This window comes from Dermacentor silvarum, chromosome 1 (genome assembly GCF_013339745.2).
Source record: "Dermacentor silvarum isolate Dsil-2018 chromosome 1, BIME_Dsil_1.4, whole genome shotgun sequence".
Classification (NCBI taxonomy): Eukaryota; Metazoa; Arthropoda; class Arachnida; order Ixodida; family Ixodidae; genus Dermacentor; species Dermacentor silvarum.
This window is the reverse complement of record NC_051154.1, coordinates 10,639,092-10,660,407: the sequence shown is the minus strand read 5'-3', so window position 1 is coordinate 10,660,407 and position 21,316 is coordinate 10,639,092. Positions and strand designations below refer to the sequence as shown.

The following is a 21,316-nucleotide window of genomic DNA, read 5'->3' as shown; positions in this document are numbered from 1 at the left end:
GCTTACTCGTGTGGACCGTCACGAAACATTCAGCTTCGACCATTCGTGCGCCATCGGTGTAGTCCGTCATTTATTGTGCGTATACAGTGCGCATATATTCATGTGTGCATCCATTCAATTATTCTTGATACGTCGGCGATAGAGTGGGCGTAATTTTTCCTGCCATTTGGGACAGATGTGTATAGATAACGTGCTCGAAACTTACTATGACAGGAAGAGGCGCTACTCCCTTTGTCATTGTTTAACGAGTGGTACTCACTCTTGCCGACGTTCTGGAGCTGAAGCCCTTTCTTTGAAGGTTAGCGACACAAGGCTGGCGGATGAGCAAATTTCTGTATCCTCGAGGAAAGCCGTACATCACGAAGTGCCGGTAACACGTTCGGACACTTGCAGCAGCGGTCCCCCAACTTGGCCACACAGATTCATTCTATTCCTTAACATGCCGGTCACGATTTTTGCAGTCAACTACTGCACATGTCTTCAATCCACATGATTCAATCTAGCATGATTGGAGCACAGTGTGTTAGCGAAAACTCAGTTGGATTTCCGACAACTGATCGCACAGAAGCAAGGTAGAAGCGGTAATGGTTTCGTATTCGTGCGCGGTCGCTGAGGAGAGGTATGGCGCGCCGCCGTGAGCGCCATCTCGTTTCTCTAAAACAAACTGCTCCACGAAAAGGGTCAATACTGTTTGCCGCAACCGCTGTGGACGAAACTGTGGAGGCTATCAACGCGACCATGGATGGCGACTACGCAGTTATGAAGGCACGCGGCCAACACGGCTATAAACGCAAGAATAAAGGCTGTCAAGGCACAAATAGGCACGAAGCGCTCCGCCTTTGCTATTGTCATTCCCGTACGATTGCCGCTGATGACTACGGCGATGCAGACTCCGCCTCGCCATTCCGGTTGGATTCTATAGCGCCGTTTTTGCACCACGCTCGCCGAGCTCCGAGTTGTTCGAATAAACCGATGTGCGGCCAAATACGTCCCAATTGACGAGAGTTTGATTCCATTAAACAATACTTACGCCTGCCGGGACCACCGCAGGAACCCGAATTATCCGATTTTTCTAATTATCCAGCGTCGACTTAACGACGTTTTACTGTAATAGCATGAGGTTACGTCGAAAATGCGACTGTTTTTCGCACTATAGTCGGGTACAACTTAAGGTAGGAGAGTCCCTGCCCGTATGACCGAAGCGCAGCAGCCGACTGCCTCCGCGACGAAAGAAATACTCCCACTGACGCGACTCCATGTTCGTCGCGGGCTTCCATGTTCGTCGGCGGGGTCACCGGCCATCCGGCTCATTACGTCAGTCTAGAGTGCGCGTCCATTTGTGTAGGCCCGTGTGCATCCGGCAAATGCCGCTGCCTTCTAAAGTTGTACGCGATTATTAATAGTAACTGCAGTTCCACCCGAAAGGCGAAGCATTGATAACGATTGCGAAGCAAGGTTCGCAGTTTTATAGGCCGTATAAAGGACAGTAAACATTTGCTTACACGGCCGCACAGGCAAACAGATCTCACTCGCACCGTGAAGGCTAGCATTACGAAGCGCGCCGGCAGCGGATGCTTCGTGCTGCCTCTCGCTTCACCGCGTTTCGGAAACTATAGATTCCTCGGCCTCCAACGCTAGGCGCGTGGGAGAGCTAATGATGCCACTAGCCATTTCAGCCCGACTTTAGCCTTTTGCAGCCGCATCAGATTACCACCAAGATATGGCGGGCACGTGCGGTCGGCCGCGCGCATCAAGCCACTATCTTTCTGGGCTCACCGTCGACAATTTGCCCTTGCACCTGCAGCATAGGGCGCGCGATATGCGGACTTTATACGGAACATCACGGCAACAACGGCGCCTTCGGCCGTGGCTTCCAGCGAGCCAGTACTACCGGCGACAGTCAGCGGAGTCGTCAGTGGATGACGCGAAGTGTTTTTCGCTTGTGCAGGCATGCTTTTATTTACAATGTTTGCATGAAACGCAGCAGCGTTATGCAAAGTTGTTGGTTTTGTAGTTGTTGGCAAGGGTCTTTAGAGCGTGCATGCAGGGAGGCCAGAGCTGGACAGAGCCTACGGACGGACATGCCCATCGGTATGCCCCACGTCAGATTGTACCGTGCGTTTCGCGCTTCCTTCTAGCAGCAGAGGCTCGGAGCTTGAGGCAAAACACGGCGTCCGGGTGCTCGCACTGTCTGCTCAAAACATCTGTGGCGCAGAGCAATGGCTTGAAGATGGTGGCAATTACTTACGAGATGTCTCCAAAAGGGGCAAAAGCGTCTCGCAGCTGGGTTGTCTCTATTTCGGGACTCAAGTCTCCTACGAAAATGTGATGGTGTTCTGAAAAGAGAAAACGCACAAAAATCTGCATTGTGTAGGGAGCTAAACATTCAGACCTCTATATAGTATAAACCGCATGCACGCGATCTTGCGCGCGACAGCGACGCGATGGAGATGGCTGTCGCGTTCGCTCGTCGCCTACAAATCGTACCCCATGAGAGCGAGGACATTGAGCGACGTCTCCCCGGTGTTGCCGGTATGAGGGCAGCAAATTTACTGTAAAGAGCAGCATAAATATTTCTGAAGGTCTTGCACTAGGTTCTTATCCTTGCACGTATCAAAATTTAGTCGTTTGCTCATTCCACGCGACAATCGGTAGTACTTGACCGATGTACATCCTGTTCCGGCTTCACGCGATTGGCTAGTCGCTCACAGCATTTCCGGGCGACGAATTCTAGATTTCCAGAACCGAACGATCGAGCGACAAGACCGAGCGATCTGTTCGCGCGACGGCCCGTTTCGTCGCTCGAAGCCGTCGCGCACAAAATCCCTCGCATTTGGTTTGGGCTTATAATATTCAAATCCATATTGCCCCAAAAGTTAAGATACACGGGAAAATTTCACAACGCGAGTCACGCTGGCAATGTTTTGAATCCTCGCTAGCAAACCCTTCTGGTTTTGTCAGCTGTGACACATGCAGCTGTCTTGAATTGCGCTAACATATTCGTGTCCCCAGTTTGGCAAAAAAAAAAAAATGGACACTTTATGCTTTTCAATTTTACGTTGAACAGCATAAGACGCACCAAACAATCAATAGGTAGCACAGAAATTGACACTACTGAATGAATCTTGGGGGTTTACGTGCCAAAAGCACGATTTGATTCTCAGGCGCGCCGTAGTGGGGAACTGCGGGTTAACTTTGCACAGGACACCGGCGTTTTTGCCTTTCACGCCCTTTCAAATGCGGCCGGCGTGGCCGGGATTCAATCCCACGACCTTGTGCTTAGCGGTGCAACACCATAGCCGCCAAGCCACCGCGGCGGGTGATCGACAATATTTTTTAATCGGTTTGTTTTTCTTCAAAACCTACCTTATACCGCTACCTATTACTAAGAGATCCGGTCGTACCAATTTCTTCTCGCCATATCTGCCACCGGTACTCCAAACGTATCTTGCTTATCTCAACTACTCACCGGTTGACGTTTCCGTCCACGTTAAACCCAAGCGCTTCTAGGTGGTGAACGTAACTACGGTTCTCACTGGGTGAATCCCTTCGCAGTCCATTAGGATGTGCTGAGTGGTCTCCGGATCTTTACTGCAGCATACAAATATGCCTCATCTAGTTCCCAATATTTGCTCCGGTGGGTTTGGTCCTTAGGCAACCAGCTCTAGCCTCAAATAGCAAGGCACTGCCTTTTGTGTTATCGACAGATTCTCCATTCTAATTTCTTTTTTCTCATTCTTGTAAACCTCCATGCTGCTTTTTTATTTCAATTCTTTGCATCCAATTCCCTCTGTTTCTCTCACTTTCTTTGTGATGACTCCTGGTTGTCTATTTACAGTTTCGATTACTCTGTACTTGATTGCGAACTTCCTTGACTTCTTCCTCCATTCTGTGTCCACGCTTTTCAGGTACAGATATTGTGCACTTTAGCCGCCCATTTAATTTCATCCATGTTTCTGAGCCTTTCTTTAAAGGTAATTTTGCTCTGTGCTTCTCTGACTTCAAAAGAGGCCCAACCCCTGTCACCCTGTACTGTAAACTGCTATCTGCACTTCCTTTAAAAAATTACGCAGGTCGGTGACCCCTTTGGCTATTTGCTTCGCGATCTCTGTCCCTCGTCCTTGCAGTATCTCAATCAATCCGCCCCATGAGATGCCTCTCCTCCATTGTGTCCCACATGCGTTCCTTGGGTTTCGCTATCACCTCCCTAATCGGATTTCCCAGAAGCGCGCTAACCTAACTCGTTCGCCTGCACTTGCCCTCTGTTATCGCCGGTTCTACTTAACGCATGTTGGAATCCCCAACAATGACAACTCAGACGCTTTTCCTCCTCATCCTTCTTTCGGGGTGGCACCTATCGGCGAAGTGGAGGACTAGACACGACGGCATTTGGCGTCTGACTGGGCGATGCCGGAGGCCATGGACGGCACCAATTTCGCCGCGGATCAGCACACATGGAAAGTACAAATACAACGCGCTCCCGGCTGTCATTGCGCAGCTTCTAGCACGCAAACGCAAATCTTTGCAAATTGATAAAATCGCTTATGTGCGCTATGTACGTGAAATCGAACAGCATCCCGGACGTAAACTACCCTATCCCGTTATTGGGGGCGAGCTCCACCACTGGAAAAGCTGGCGCCACTGTCGGCGTGACGTGGCATGAGGGATCACGTGGGCACAGCGGCCACGTCGTCTGCTTCGGTAGCGCCGAAGCGAGCTGAAAACGAAAGCTTAGTCCCACCTGCGCTACGGTTCTGATTAAGTGGGGATGTTTTCCCGCTTCGGGTGCCTGCTTGAGAGCACTATAATAGATAGTGGCTGCCTTTGAAGGCGTCCGACATGGTAGGCCATTGCTCAATACCGCAGCGCCGGACGCAACGGAGCCCAGTGTCAGTCTTCACACGTGCCCGCAGGCCAAGAAGCTGCGTGTAGCTTCGATTGTGAAACTTGGGACCAGGCAAACAGCCATCGACTACAACTCGGGTGTGTAGCAAGCACTTTCGCGAGGAAGGTTTCTGCTACGTCGTTGGGGCTGCGATGTTCGGTGAGTAGCAGAAAGCGCGCACTGCCCGGTTAATGTCATCAAGATTTGGTCTATGAACTTGCTGATGCTAGATACTGGCAAGTTCACCAGAATAGAAAAGGAGTAGTAAGAAGCACATTTAAAAAATACATGGGATATGCTCATGTTTGTGTTAGCACCAAACAATTAAATACTGGATTAACAAAAAGAAGCAGCAGGGAATTCCTCACTGAGTAGACTGATAAACATACAGTGCGACTCAACTCGAGAAATAACGATATCGAAACGTCCAAGAATTTAGAAGAAAATGAAATAAAATTCTTGAATCGTCGCGATGACACATCACGAGTAGCCGTATAGCGTCGAAGTCCCTAGTTATAACGAAATTATTTTTGAACAGCTCTGATAGCATCCACGCAACAATGGTTGCTTGCGTACTGTCAAATGTTTACATGGTGTGGCCTAAAGCTCACGGCACGGTGCGAAAACGCGCTCGCAGCGAAAGCGAAACATCCTGCGCGGACATGCATGCAGACGCGCAGTCGGTCGCTGCGAACCCGTGCAATCGCTACACCGAGGTTTAATTCTGTTATGCTCCATTTGGTTATACGGACAGCACACTATAAGAACATTGCTTAGTGGCTATGGTGTTGGGCTGCTAAGCACGAGGTCGCGGGATCGAATCCCGGCCACGGCGGCCGCATTTCGATGGAGGCAAAATGCGAAAACACCCGTGTACTTAGATTTAGGTGGACGTTAAAAATCCCCAGGTGGTCTTAATTTCCGGAGTCCCCCACTACGGCGTGCCTCATAATCAGATCATGGTTTTGGCATGTAAAACCACATTAATTAACTATAAGAACATATTTCACAGACTCTGCTCTCAGCGACTGTTTACCTTTCACGCAAGATGCTGGTTCGGGGGACTCCATCGCATCGACCGCACGCAATGGGCGTTCACTGTACGTATTCGGTAGAGAGATAGCGCCTGTAAATTGTTCTGGGCATTCTGTTTGCCCACGATTGTCATTTTGACAGCAAGAAACTTCCCTCGTTTGGAGAGTACTTACAGAAACGTCCAGGAGGGCTCCCGCGTGGTGTTTTTAATGAGCGCCGACAGCCAAACCTATGAGGAGCGCGCCGCGTTATCCGTCATACTACGCAAGCAAGGCGCTTCCGACAGATGGCGACTCCGTAAGTCCTCGCCCCTAATACTAAAACTGGTTTTCGACAAAGTTTGCAGAACAGCAGCGCTCTTTTTGCCTTAACCTCGCTATTACGCTAATGTTAAACAAACTGCACAGTGTCTTAAGCTAAATACCAAAAATAGCGCAGGCACGCAGCACGCACGCACACCTGCAGTAGCACGCCTGACCCTGTAATTTATTTGGCTAGGGTGCCTCGATGCCAGCGCCGCCGCTTTCTCGCTGCGACGCCATCTTGAATCACAGCGAGCGGTTGCGAGTGCTTGGTGCCGGTGCTTAGTTCGAGACGCAGTGCGCGCGGATGCTTCGCTGACGCTTCTACTTGCTGGACAGTGTTCAGCCGCGTGAATGACAAGCTTGTCAAGTGCATCGAGTCGACATGACGGGCTGTTGTGTTCCCAAGTGCACCGGATCGACCCGTAAAGGGCTTCGTTGTTTACGCTTCCCCCGGGACCCAGAGCGAAGGAAGAGATGGGAAGCCCAAGTAAAGCGGTATCACTGGAAGGCAACGGATAGCTCCTACATTTGCGAGGTAAGTGTCAAGAAAAGTTAGACAATGGCACCGTGTTTTTCATTTAAATAAGTATTCTCTGATCCTCGCTCACGTACCTACGTTCGCTCACGAACTAGGCACTGCACCGATGCTGAGTAGCCTATGGTTTGCGAGCGCGCGTCGCATAGGCTTTTGCCGTTTTGATCAGCGCAGTCTATGCGAGTAGTACCCTTATTTTAAGAACTGACGAAAATGCTTCGCCGAGAAATAGCCTTACATTAGCTACAAATCGTCATGTAAACCACCTATTTTACTTTTTCACGGGAAGCACACATCGTGTGTCTCTTGTTTCTTTTTTTTTTTCCTCAGTTTCTTTTTTCGCTACTGGTTATTTGGGACTAAAGAACGCAGTGCTTCTTCTGGGGAGAGCGGCTGTTGTGTACGTGGCAAGCGAATCATTGCGATTTTCTCTATTCTCAGCAGATATCTTGCGGATGTCAGGTTGTTACGTTATATAGCTGATTTTTTAGACGAATATATTTGTAGCGTGGTGCTCGTAAGCCGATGGTCATTCGTGCTCATTCCCGATCGTAGTGGGTACTGTGACGGTCTTTAAATGCCTGTGCACGGTATGCCCAGGTGTAGTAGAGTTAAGGGGCATCATGGGACCAAAATGTTTTGGCGCTTTCTGGCATGGTGTCTGTTGTAGCCTGTGCATTTCTTCGAAACGTGTGAAGCGAGGTAATACAGCATTACTTCTGCAAAAATTGTATTTTTAAGCACTGTAATGTGTTCTCTGTATTTACAAGGCAACTTTTCATATCAATAATCACTTTTGTTGTTTTATTTGTACTTAAAAACACTTTGAAGAGGACCAGTACGAGGGAAATCGACAGGATGGGCGCCGTCTGTTAAAGTCAACAGCCCTACATCATCATGTACTATATTTTCGAAGTGAAAAACATTGCTAATCTGTATTTACGGTTTTTGTACGCGATATGTATGCAGTGTTGTTTATTTTTTCAATGTAGTTATCAGTGTTCTAATGGTTATTTATAAAATGTTCTGTACTCGCCATGGATGTGTTTGGCTGATGCGACGTATTCGATGGTAGCTGATGTATTCTGGCTGGATATCTTGATTAATATTACCCGCGGTTGCGTTTTCTTGTTTGCATTCTTGTTTTCGATTTATATTGTGTGTAATAAGGTTGATGTACTCACTTGAACCCCCCCCCCATGTAATGAATAAATAAAAAAAAAAAAAAACTCTCACTATCCCAAATTGTGTGTCGAGCCTACCTTGCGAATTTTTTTTTATCTCGTCTTTCAACATAACCTTCAGGCGCCACACAGTACATATAATTTTTCGTGTACATATCCCTTTCATGATTGATTGTACTAGACATTATAAGTAAATGTATTTTGTGCATCGTTTGGTTTCTTGTGTGTACTACGCAAGATTGACACAGACAAGTTACGTTACATGTTTCTCTACAGCACTAACTAAACCTTATTTTCACATCGCAGTTATTTTTACACCAGCTTAATCCTGTCAGCACACAGTTTTGTGGGCAAAAAAAAAAAAAAAAAAAAGCAAAATTGCGCGTAGATATCGTCAAATAATTGCAACGAACGGGAAACTAACCGCCGTGCTCGAGTGGCTGGCTACGGTAAAGGAGGCGTGACGTGTAAACCAAAATACAACAGCGAAAAAGAAAACTTCCACACACAGGGGGTCGCAAACCTTATATACCAAGCATCGAAGCGCAAAAAAAAAAAAAAAAAAAAAATAGTGCGTATTTCAAACATACACACGGCATGTTAAATGTAAATTGAATTAGGCAACTTGGGGCATGTTCCCGGCGTCATACATTTACGTCTTCGACCGACGAGTTAACGGCTATTGGTTATAAAGATGTGCAGATGCGATACCAATAAAAAAAATCCTCATCAAGGCAAAGCACTTGGAAGTGCGCCGCGAGTAACACTATTTATGAACGCAAGCGTAGCTGAGTCTCAGCTCATGTGACTCAATATGACGGCGCCAGCGGGGTTGTCTCCACCCTGGACGGCGGCGCTAGGCATCGAGGCACCCTATATTTGGCAGCAGCGTGGCGCCACCTTACGCTAAACTATAAAACTAGTTACCTCTGCTGCTCCGTAACGCACATGTTGCCTGGAATGAGCCTCGGCGCTGTTGCTTTTAGGCTTGGCCCGACTGACAGCAAAGATCGATGTCACGGCTGTGCACTGGACGTCCACGCTTATGCTAATTTGTACCATGACTGGTACTGGTGTGACATTTGAAATGCTTAGTGTCGGCGCTATCGTTGAAAACGGCGAGGCGGACTTTCAGCAGTGGTCTCGTGAATCGTACTTAAATCAGGCAGTTCAGGTTTCTTTAGGAAGAATTCAGGCGGCATCACATTTCGCTTAGGGCCGACTTACGCTCAAACCGCGCACTGCACGCCTGCGCTCATGCGAAAAGCTGCACACGTCGCGCACATATTGTGCGCGGCAAGTGCTGTTTTTCGCATGAGCGCAGGCATACAGTGCGCGGTTTCAGCGTAAGTAAGCTCTTCACAGGTAATCTTGGCGAGCCTGCGTACATCAGTAAGGAATTAGTAAAATCTTCCTAGGCTGTTATCACGTTTTTCTTTACTTTTTAGATCCCTTCAAAAGAATCTTGCTCTTCTGCGAGGTACTTTTTAGCTGTGCACTTGATCACGCTGCATACTCAGTTTATGCTTATTCTAATAGTTAAATTGTGGACATTGTGATGCATAAAATAAGGTGTTTTGTTACATGTTCGAGAGAGTCTACATCATTTTACTTCCAAGGTTGTTGCTGCTCATCCCTGAGGATGTGCTATACCAGCTAATTCTCTCTTAATGCATGCAATGTGCCATTTACGAAGCTTATAATTTCGTTGGGACCCTCAGATATTGGGTCGACAAATACCGAAATTTCTGTCTTTACGTCTCCGCACTTTTTCTATCCCGTCCATGTTTTTTTTTTTTTTTTTTTGCTTTTTGTCGCACCTTTCTTGATTACGTCTCAGACGGCTATATTCTACGGTTTTGTTCGTACTCAGTATGGATGACGAGATAAAACACATGGATGGATGCGTCGAGGCGCCCCACCGCGTGCCACACCCTTAGCGACGCCACTAACCTTTGCGTTTATGTATGCTGTAGCGGTACAACATTAACGTTGAATAATTTATGTTCATGCTGCCTGTATACCAAGTGCTGCCTCCAACGTGCGAACAAAGCCCATTTCTACCTCCTCCTGTTGACGAAACTTGCGCTACGCGGACAGCACGGTGCAACGTATCGCCTTGGCGCGGGGTTAAAGCGGTTCGCCAACAGCTTCAAGCGACATAAGATGTACTCACTGCTAGTGTCGAGCTTTGGGGTGTTGCCTGGCGATGTGGCCCAGTTTACTTTCATTTCCTGAAAGAAGAGAATGCCTTCTGTTGATACAGACAAGAAAAAAAGCAGTGAAAAAGCCAAGTGGTTATTGAAAAGCAGCTGATCGCTTTCACATGCTCTGGTCATTGCAATTTAAAGAGAAACCTCGGTCGTAACTGCGTGCAGACAGACGGAAGTTCTCAACAGCGAGCACGGCGGCTGTAGGGTATGTCACTGGTTTACATTTAAAGACAACAAACCAAATACTGTACACATTTGTGCTAAAACTAAACACACAGTTTTATAAAGTTTTATAACTAAAGCTTTTATGAAGTAAGAACAAGTGTTCTGTTAAATTCGGGGCCTTTAAAGGGATACCACAAGCAAATATTAAGTCAAATTGGACTGTTAAAATACCGTTCTAGAAACCTCGAAGCGCATGTGTTGTGCCAAGACTCAGTTTAAGAGAAAATCACGTCTGAAGAGTCCGCGCGCCTTTACCGCTTTTGCCCTCTCCCGAGCGGGGAGTGCATACGCCACGAGCGTTCACGGAGAAACCGAGCAAGGACAGAGCGATGGATTCGCCGCTGCAGCTGCTGAAGTGGCGTGGACCATTCGGGCATCCGGCGATGGCTGCGGAATTCTCTGCTACTTGTAGTTTGTTGCGAGTTTTGCTAGCCAGGAAAACCAGCGCAGTACTATGCGATAACGAAACTACTGAAACGCCATAGCGCGGGCGGCGCAGAGCAAAGCGAAAACGAGACCTTTCGAGCGACCGCGTCGTTGTCAGGGGTAACGTCAATGAGATCATTTTTCGTAGAAATGAATATAACTGCACAAGTAGCATTTTCTAGTCTTATAATGCAATGGAATGATCTTTTTATTGCGAGTGGTTGAGTACAAGTGACAGAATTGTAGTGAGGAGCTCCTACGTCATCGGACTTAGTACCTGAATGTCGCAAGTGAGTATCAAATCGTGTCCTGCATTTACCTTAACTTCCCGATTACTAAAGCTCTGTTCGCGATCATATTCCCGCCTTAGATGTTCTCGAGTACTAATTATCGCTCTCGCTACACTACATATTTTTCTTTATTGTCCCTTTACGAAGGGAGGATCCGGCCACCTTGCGGTCGCGATTGATTGATTATTGTGGTTCAATAATCACTCATTGGGCGCCGCCGCCGAAAATTTGTTCCATATGGACGGGCCTTTATCGCTTATATTTTGGCAACCGTACCACCCACGGACTTTGGGTGTGTAGAGGATCGTGCGTGTGTCGCGTGCACAGATGTCGCCGTTGTCACGCCACGCATGACACAATCGAAGTATGTGGTTAAGAAATCGACGAGGGTGGCGATTTGAGCTTCTTGGTCGACCGGTCATTGTGGAATGGTACCTGGATAGCGCGGCAAAACACGAACACAAGAAGAAACAAGCACTTGTGGTTCGGTGCTTTTTGCCGCGCTATCCAGGTTGTGCAGCATGCACATGGCGTTTCAAGTACCGCACTGCGTCCCTGACGCAGCCTACACGTGTATGTGGGAAAAAGCACGGCGCTTTTAGAGACTTTTCTATTTCTGACATTTCACTATCTGTAGATGGCATTCTCCGTCATTCATAACAACGTTGCGAGTGCAACATTCCTCATCCGACTGCACTTTTCAGGTAGTACGAAAGTCGAATGCTGCGACGGGGCTGTTGTAACAGATCATACAAGTGTACACAAGGACGCTGGATGGAAAATATGAGAATCGAAACGACACCCGGCGCTACGCGACACATCGATGAATGCACCATTATCAGCCTATTGTCATGTCCACTGCAGGACAAAGTCCTCTCCCAACGATCTTCAATTACTTCTGCCTTACGCTGGCCCCGATTCCGCCTGCAAATTTTCCAATTTCATCAAATACGGATTTCTCAATTGCATGCAGGCATCAGAGTTGCGGAATGGCGACTCTGAGGTGGAATGATCGCAGAATCATTCTACACTTTCAAACACCCGGAATGGAATGATGGCACCAGTATGGCAGGCTGAACGAGAATGAAATGGGCACATAGTCCCTGAGCGGTAACTGCGGGTTTTAGGCGAGACTACAAAAACGGTAAACTTGCCAATTACAATGGTGGAACAGCCATTTGACCTTCTGGCGCACATACTGGCTCAGGCAGGGGTGGGACTGCCCAATGTCGTTTTGAATCAATTTTTGGAGCAAGTAAAATTGCCTTATGGAGCAGCTTGGCGCAGACAACATTGCATTTTGGAGTAGCTTGGAGCAAATTTCATTTTGGAGCAGGCCAATCTATATTTTGGTGGAATATTGGCATATGGCAGCGCACTTCGAAACCGTCATGAAACAGAATAAACCAGCACAAAGCGCACAGTAGAAGCACGGTTTGTAGCTATAGCGTACTAGAATATGGAACAGCGGGTCGAGCGGCGGCACGGCGCATGTTTTCCTGTAAAGCCGAAAACGTAGTTCCACCTACTTAAGTGCCGACGCTTATGATGATAGTGGAAAATGCGCTAACATAATTTCTGGGTCACCATTTGTCACCGCATACCCAGAGAGCAGTCATCAACCCTAGACTGGTATTACGTAAAACTATCCCAATCTGTCTTCATTGCGATAGCAATTACATGGACACTCCAGACGAATTTCAGCCGTCGTCGTGATGTTCCTTATAAAGTCCAGGGGCAATAACCTCGTCGCCGCGCGCCGTATGCTGTATGAGCGAGTGAAAGAGTGCGAGGGCAAGGAAGGAAAGCGGGGAGGAGAGGGAGGGAGCGTTCTCCGCCGACTGCCGGGTATGGCACCGTTGAGCGAGCCTTATCTTGAAAGCGATCTGCGATGGGGACAGAGTCAACACCACCGAGATAGCACAGGCCTACGCACTCCGATCTATGACGTCCTGCTACCTGGCCCGAAATTTCCAGTGCCAAGGCTGGCGTGACGAAGCGGTGACGTCAAAATCACTGATGCTTACGCGGGAGCATCCCCATTAGATTCTATGGCAGTCGGGCCAGGTAGCATGACGTCATGGATCGGAGTGCGTAGGCCTTGTGCTATCTATGTGGTGTTGACAGAGTGAGTGCTCATAGCTTTGTGCACGCTGTTTTCGCCGCTTACTTCGCGTTGAAGCAAGAGGCAGCACGAAGGTCAATTCGATCGCTGCTGCCGCCGCGCTGCCTCACTCCAGCGTTTTGACAGCTAGTTGACGCGGTCATCGAGATGTTTATGTTCGCTTGTGCGCGCATGACATCACGTTTGTTAATTTAGTAAGCGAATGTTTGCAAGTTTACACGGATGCATACTTGCCACGTTTGAAAAAACTAAATCCGCCGACCGGGGAGGGGGTTCAGTCAGTTACACCCCCCCCCCCCCCCCCCCGACGTCTCTATTTTCAAGTACTAACAGGAGAACTTCATTACAATTTTCTTTACAGATATACAAATGACCACATGAACAGCAATGTCTCACTTTTGCAAGCATTTCGTTGTTGCTAATTCTGTCTTCAAAATTCTTTTATAATTAATTAAATTCTCGGGTCTTACGTCACAACCACCATCTGATTATGAGGCACGCCGTAGTGGTGGACTCAGGATTAATTTAGACCATCTGGGATTCTTTAACGTGCATCCAATGGACGGCACACGGGCGTTTTTGCATTTCGCGCCCAACTAAATCCCGCGAACTCGTGCTTTGCAGCGCAATGCCAAATCCACTAAGCAACCACGGCGGGTGTTCAAAAATTATTCAGATAATGTTTAATTGTAAGAAATTTCATTGCCACTGCGTCCTCGTATTTTTCCCGATGTTCAATTGCCGCTCGCACTCTGCATTGCTCTGTGGTATCACCAAAATAGCCAACGTCACTGAGCACTACATTAAAATACTTGGGACACTTTTTGCGCTAGCGCTCCTTGCTCTGTAGGCCTACGCAATGCCAGAGCGGCTGACGCCGAGGAGAACGATGGAGAGTCGTGTTGCCAGTGGTGGAACGCGGCATTCGCTGGCTAGCTTACTAGGGCACCCAACAACCCCGAACGCGTAAGGAGCGGCTCTGCGGTTAACGAAATAGTGCATGTATAGGGTTTCCCTACTACTAAATAATTTTTTGTGCGATGAACTTCCAACTGGATTGGATTGGATTCTTTTTGCGAATGTGGCCTGACAAAGCGCTGGACGCGGATAGAAACGGGACACAACTGCAATTCTCGGGAGAGTTTCCTGCCAACCGTACAACCGGTAGAAACGGTCCAAATCAGGGAGTCTACCGGGTAATCCGGGAGACTTGGCAGGTATGCGCATGATAAAACTACTATCCTTACTTCGCATAGCTGTCGCCTAATTTGCTATCGCAATCGATGAAAGCTTCGCCTTTCGGGCGAAACTGCTAGTTTTTATTCCAAATCCATCATTAGCCCTTCGCGAAATGTTAAAATGGCTCAGGCCTCGCCCATATGGGCATAAAAACAGATTGGAATATTTTTACCGTATGCTGGCTCTGGGGACAGAGACGCCCATCCACTGAAACCGCCTCCCTAAAATCTAGTTCGCTCGCAGTGCCCTCAACTAGGGAGCGCCGCGCCGCTCGCAGGGGTGGAACTGATGCAGTTTGTCTTGGAGAACTCCTGGGAAAGTCATTAAAAGGAAATTGCTGTTTTGGAGCAGGCTGGGAGCAACTAAAATACCGTTTCAGAAGAGATAGAAGGGGTATATCAGGGTTTATTTTGCATTAGAGGAACATGTATCGTAACAATGTTATGTATCACCTGATAACATTGTTACAAAAAGAGGCTTGATCACCTTGCACCATTTGATTTACATAAGGAACACTGGTGAGCTAGGCACTGGACCAATTCTAATGAATTTTGCTGCATTTGTGAAAGAAAGTTAATTCTAGTGACTGTAGGAAGCGCAATTTTGACTTTAAGCCTGAATTTTTTCAAAGGAATTTTCAAAAATTGGTAAGGTCTAAAAAAAATGAGAAGCACGACGTTTGCAAATTTGTAGCTCTGCACCAAAAACAGATATCGCAGTTCTGTAAACTACACCCGTTAGAACTTCCAAAGCGGATAAATTTTATTTATAAATTTATACCTTGCGTGAACTTGTCGCATTGTTTACAAGGGTTTCGCAAAAGACACACTTAATAACGGTATAATGCAGAGCAGTGTATTATACATAAATTTTGTCTGCTGAAGATGCACTATTAGATGCAATTTACGGAATTGGGACATCGTTTTTATGGCCGATTTAGAAAGTTGTTACATACTATGTTCGACAATTTTATAGAAAGATCTATGGCCTAAATCAAAAATCTGCTTCCACCAGTCACTAGATTTAAACTTCGTATTTTGTATGCAACAAATCTCAAATTTGGTGCAGTGGTTGCTGAGAAAACGATTTCTCCTTTCCCATGTATTTAGATAGGAATTCACGAGCTAAAGCTTCCTCTTAAACCCTAGAATGCCGTAATTCTTACACGCGCACTCTACAAGCTGAGCCGCTACACCTGTTTATCCCACCTCGGGATCGCGACAAAGGCAAGTAATGAAAACGTGCGAACGCGGAGAAAAGGCTAAAGCCTACCGCTTGCTTCCGACGCCGCATAGCTGGCTACACGCTAGCTGGTGCCCTCAAAACGACCCTTACACTTTCGCGATTGTAGGCTTAGTTGCGGTTGTACGAAATACTAGCAGAATAGTATTTACGTCTGGCCATTTTTCAGTCCTTGAACTTCCCGGCGCTACCTGCGCACAATGATAGTCGCCGCAAACTTCAATCACCGCGTCTGGAAAAAATCGCTACAGCCAAATCGTACACAGAATTGGAGCTAGCCAGACAGAAGACGAGCTTGCCTAGTAACTGAAAACGAAACTAGCCAAAGTGGCCTTACTTGTAGGAAAAGTTCCTGTATGGCGCAGTTCGGCGAAGGGCTTCAGTTTTGGCGCAATTGGCGAGCGATGGAGCAGTATGCTGCAGGAAAACTCAAATGGAGCAGGAAGTCCACTCAACCGTAGTCTAGTACACTCTAAATACAGCCGCCCTGGCCGTTCCGACAGCAATAACAGCCGGGAGTGGCCGCGCGCGCGCGCGCCGACCACTTGCCGGATCTGCCGAAAAGTCCAGTGTTATAAGCGCGAAAATCACGAGAAACTGTGTGGGAGGCGCCGTCGCGCGGTCTACGGAATGTGAACGAATCACTTCGCTGTTGACGGCCACTGCCAGAGCACACATGCCGAAGCGGTTCTGGCGCAGCGTGGCGCAATTTCGGTCAATTTTCTGTGTTTGGCGCAGGAATCTGCGTTTGGTATCAAATTAGCGCAGGAGTCCCACCCCTGAGCTTAGGGAAAACGCCGATTTGGCCCAGCGAAAAGAATTTTTGGCTCAGTGGCGAACGTACCTCTATGCACCAGATTGCCTCAATTATAACTTAAATAGTCAACAGATATAACGGATCTGGTTTTATTCGCATCAATAAGGCATTTGAAATAAAAATTACCGTACCTGTTCCTATAAAGTGTAAGTGGATGACTTTCCTTGTGCTAATATCGCGGTATAACGCTGCATCTGACATTTCGACTTGGAACAGGCGTTTTTGCGCCTTCGCGACGCTTCAAGTGAGCTGGAAAAAAAAAAAAAAAAAAACCCACTGAGGAATAAGGACACGTACAGAAGACGACGCCCTTGGACGTGCGCTACTAAACCGAAGTTACCGTTAGGACAGTTTTCATTACAGGCCAAACCTCCCCTGCATAACCTTGTCTTGGATCACGTGAAAGCTGGTTAAATTACTATGATTACTATGCAAGAACAGTTCCCCTGATATGGAAATTACGTGTCCGCGGTCGAGTGAGCGTATTACGAGGTATTTATAAACAGGCACCACGTCAACAACTACGCTAAACAATGAGCGACCGGATATTCTCCGGGGCTTCTTTTTGATCCAGAAGCATCCGCGAGCGATCTCCATGCCACGATAGCACTAGTACCCGATTGCAGCACAAACGGCCCAAATAACCGCCCACCGGCAGCACACTGCAACCTATGCTTAAGCGAAATGCAGAACAGCGAATGGAACTACGACGACATCGGTTATGGCCTGTTGCGAAGTCGGAGGTCCTAGCGGCCGCGAAGGTTCCACGGATGGTGCCGTGCCAGGTACCGGGAGGAGGAGAGGTCCAGTAAGATCAGAAAACGGTTTTATATACAACTGTACAAGGCATTTTTTTTTTTTTTACACGAAGGGCTCCATGATTCTTGGAGCCATCTACATGCTAACGTCTTTGCATGCCTTAGCGTTTACATCTCCGAGCATCCACACAACACTCAAACCCCGCTTTTTATCAGTTCATTCCCCCCTTTCACTCGTCGAGGGATTTCACTGTGGTTCTTCTGGGCCATTCACAGTCGTCGACCGTTCGCAAAATTGCGCCCATCATATGGCGCCGTTCCGCCGGGCTCCAATGTTGCTCGATCGCCCCCGCATACCAGGCAACGGGTGGCACCTTGGACACCCAACGTCGAAGTTGTTCCCACGGAAATGACTGACGTTGGCACCTCGGAAGAATTAGCGACCTCTCCGTGACGGTCAGCTTGTCAATCAGGAGACTGGCTTTCGCGGAAGCTACCGCCGAGCCCCGTCGTAGTCCGAACGGGTGCCGGTGCTTCAGAGAAACACACAGAGCGACGTTGCCGTTTTAGAGACGCACGAGGCCGATTTCTCATTGCAGCCTGGGGTCTAATTGCTGCTCCACTAGTGACGCTCCCTGGCCTCGATGAAGCGTGAACAGCACTCCCCAGCCGCACGCTTGTCGGTGAGGTATCCTTTGTATATCGAAGGACCACCAGGCACAACAGCACCCCCGCCGCCAGATGGTGCATCGGGAGGTCGATGCAGCTAGGCCGGCTTGATGCCTGCATTGCTCAAAGCCACGGGGCCGCAGCTTCCAAGAGGGAGGCCACTCGTAAGGCGGGCTGCACTGCACAAATGCAAGCTCCAAGGAGCGACCTTTGTCAGCAACACACAATGCCGCAAGCGCCACATGCAAGCCACTCTCATCGCCAGACTCATTCCAATAATCTGACGACCCGCTATCTAAAATAAAACCTTGAAACGCAAGGTGCACGTTGACCCGGACAAGTACCAAGAAACTTCCGATGATGTGTCCTCGCAAATAGACACCAACTGGGCTTATGTAATGAGGCTCAGTAATTTTCTTCCACAGATCAGGAAGGCGAAGGGAGAACTGGCCTACAGTAATTCATAGTGCTAAGTCCGTAAAACTTAGCACAAGATAGCTACATAATCATTACATAATGCCGAAAATGCCAAATAAACAAATGGGAAACCACGTGCCCATATTGGCTCAGAAGGCCTGACTTATTCCGCCTTTCACCTAGCGCACTTCTAAATTGTGCTGCTTTAAAGCTATGCTCCATCCGAGCAGGTGGCCGTATTTATGTGACATACCCTTACATAATACGTTCAAGAGAAAATAAGTTATACCATCGCTAAAAGCGATCCGCGCAACCTGTTTCTAAGGCGCGGTCCTCTACGTGCGTGCGGGAACAACCATCCGACGCTTTCCAAAACCAGCTGAAATAGACTGCAGAATAACCAGTATCTAACCTGATATAGAGTTATTAGAAATCGCGAAATCCGAAAAGAAAGCCTTATCCTAAAGAAAACTCACGCGAAGTACCTAAAACAAGTCGCAATCAAAACTACGCTGATGTTTTTATATCTTCCGCCTACAACTCCGCGAAAATAAAAATCGAAAACACAGACGCTATCCTTTCTCGAGCGTTCACCTGTCACGTTTTATTGAAAGCAAACTTATTCCAACGTTAACTAAAAGTTTTCTGCCTAACAAAACGTTCCTAAAACTCAAAGTTGTTCCAAAGTATCCTCAAAGAAATAATTATTAATGAACGCAACTTACAAAACTTGTCTCGAAAGAAAAGCACTACTGTCAAACAAAACAGGACTTGCTATGAACTCCCGCAAGAAGCGTAGCGCATAAACTTGCGCAACTTGCGCTTGACATTCCAAACTTAATGCAACCCTGACACTGTTTGCATTCCAAATTTATACATGTCGCGTGAACACTCCACTTGAAATTGTGGGTCTAACCTGAGCCGAAAAGGCTAACAACCTTTAAAAAAAAAAAAAAAGAAACTGCGGTATTCCTCACGCCTGTCAAACGTTCAAGACGCAACTAATCTCCCGCAGACTGAATACAAGACAAAAATTGGAGGACGCTTAAGCTTCGCCTTGACCAGTGGAACGCGATAGCGTTATCGGGCCCCGTTCGGATCGCATTCTTCATGCGTAGGCTACACTCAGGGTGTCTATTAAGTTGACATTTTCAGATTCTCTGAGTTTTCCAGGTTTTCCGCGAGTGATTTTGCTAAATTCCCCGAGTGAAACGGAACTTTCTTTGATATCAAAAGGGGCTGACACCATGTTGCCTGATGCTGTCACTCTTCAGTAAGCATGTTAAAAAAAATGTTGCAGTTTAACCCGAAAGGCGAAGCATCAATTGCGATAGCAAATTAGTAGAGAGCTATACGGAGTAAGGATAGTAGTTTTGTCAGCTGTATAAACTTGGACATGCAGCAGCACCAGCAACGCGCAGAACTATTGCCGACGCCGTCGGCGTTTTACCCGCGTTCGCAACGAATGCGCACGGCGTTGGCGACTGTTGCCGGTGCCTCTGGGGGCGGCTCGGAGGTTTTCGACGAGATCAGAACGGGACACTCGTCGAGCAGCGTCCGAAGTGTTTACCACCTTCTCGCCTCGCTACGTTTTTTACATAAATACGCATTTGGTGTCGCAGCTAAACGTCGCCTCCCCTCCCTCCCTCCCTCCGTCCCCCCACGGCCTTTCGCGCTACGGAAGAAGTCGCGTATATGCTGATTGTAGAGGAGGAAAGACGCTTAATTCTGCAGCCCTTCAGGGAGCACGGCGCAGAACGCGCGTTTGCTCCCGCCGTGCATTCGCTCCCCGTGATAGCGCGCGTCCCTCGCGCGCTTTCACTCGCACATAAAGCATACGGCGCGCGGCGAGGATTTCATCGCCGTTTGACGTCATACGGAACCTCACGGCAACGGCAGAAATCCGCTAATGTACGACGCTTACGGTACTCCCTATGCGAAATTTGAGCGCAGCTCGATACATCTCTTCATTTCGCGATATATTGAGGGGAAGAATTTTAGAGTCAAATCACCGCCGTCAGCGCCTTCGCAGAGGGAGGTAGTATGGGAACGCTGGTATGATGAGCGGTATCGGAGCCAGCTGACCTAGTCGCGCGAACGACCTGTAGCACAGGTGGCTACTGCTCGTAGCCAGCTGTGCAGCTGTTACGGTTACAGCTGCTACCGCTACTGCGCGAACGCGCTCGTGCAACTGCTCGCGCGATCGCCCGGTTACGACGAGGGACGCCGCGATCCTGCCGACGGCGTCGGCAGATCGCGGCAGCGCGCGAATATACCACCTATGCTGCGCTGGCCGCGTGCGCCTCCTGAACTTTTAGAAATGGACGCTTCCATCAAGGCATTGCGCAGGAAGAGTTCATTTTGGGCGCGTAGTGGAAAGCGGAAGCGCCGCAACTAGGCACGTATTCTGCGACGGTACTATTGTCATCGCGTTACGTAGCGCTCAACCAGCGAATCAACTCATCCGATTTTGTTCAACTGGTCAATCAGCGCGCGCCTCACAGCGATACTACCGCCGAAAACGATCGTCGCAGAATACGTCCCCTAACCCGCAATGTTTTTCTACCACTTTGCTTGAGTTCTCTACAGTCTGAGAAACAAAAAAATCAAGGGGGGCGGCGGCCGTCGAAGAGCACGAGCCGTACGAAGCGCGTTCTCTGCATTACACGGAGTAATCGGTGACGGCGCGGGGAAGTGAGCGCTCTTTTCGCCGCTTGTGGCGCGGTCTTTAGACAGCACAGCGCGGGAGGCCGGCGGTGGCTGTGGAGAGGAGGCGCTTTTTTACAAACCGTATAAAGTGCGTCATCTCTGTTACTCGAGCCAGCATTACCGCAACTTTCGTTCCGTTACCGCAACTTTCGTTCCGTTTCAATAAAATTACAGCTAATTTTCCCCGATAGAGGTACAAATTCCCTGAGTTTTCCCTGAGTGTTTCCAGAATACTCAAAATC

The 21,316-nt window shown here is 48.2% G+C and overlaps 1 protein-coding gene across 6 annotated transcripts in view; it reads right to left on the bottom strand.

Annotated features, from left to right (window-relative positions):
• Positions 1 to 21,316, bottom strand: part of LOC119456614 (cytotoxic granule associated RNA binding protein TIA1-like) — a 139,352-nt gene that overhangs the window by 55,753 nt on the left and 62,283 nt on the right. For all 6 annotated transcript variants that reach the window (XM_037718443.2, XM_037718449.2, XM_049664905.1 and 3 more), the window contains exons 2-3: positions 10,121 to 10,178; positions 2,249 to 2,336 (exon numbers count right to left, since the gene is read on the bottom strand). In XM_037718443.2, the coding sequence (XP_037574371.1) occupies positions 2,249 to 2,336; positions 10,121 to 10,178 (146 nt within the window). The remainder of the gene's footprint in view (positions 1 to 2,248; positions 2,337 to 10,120; positions 10,179 to 21,316) is intronic.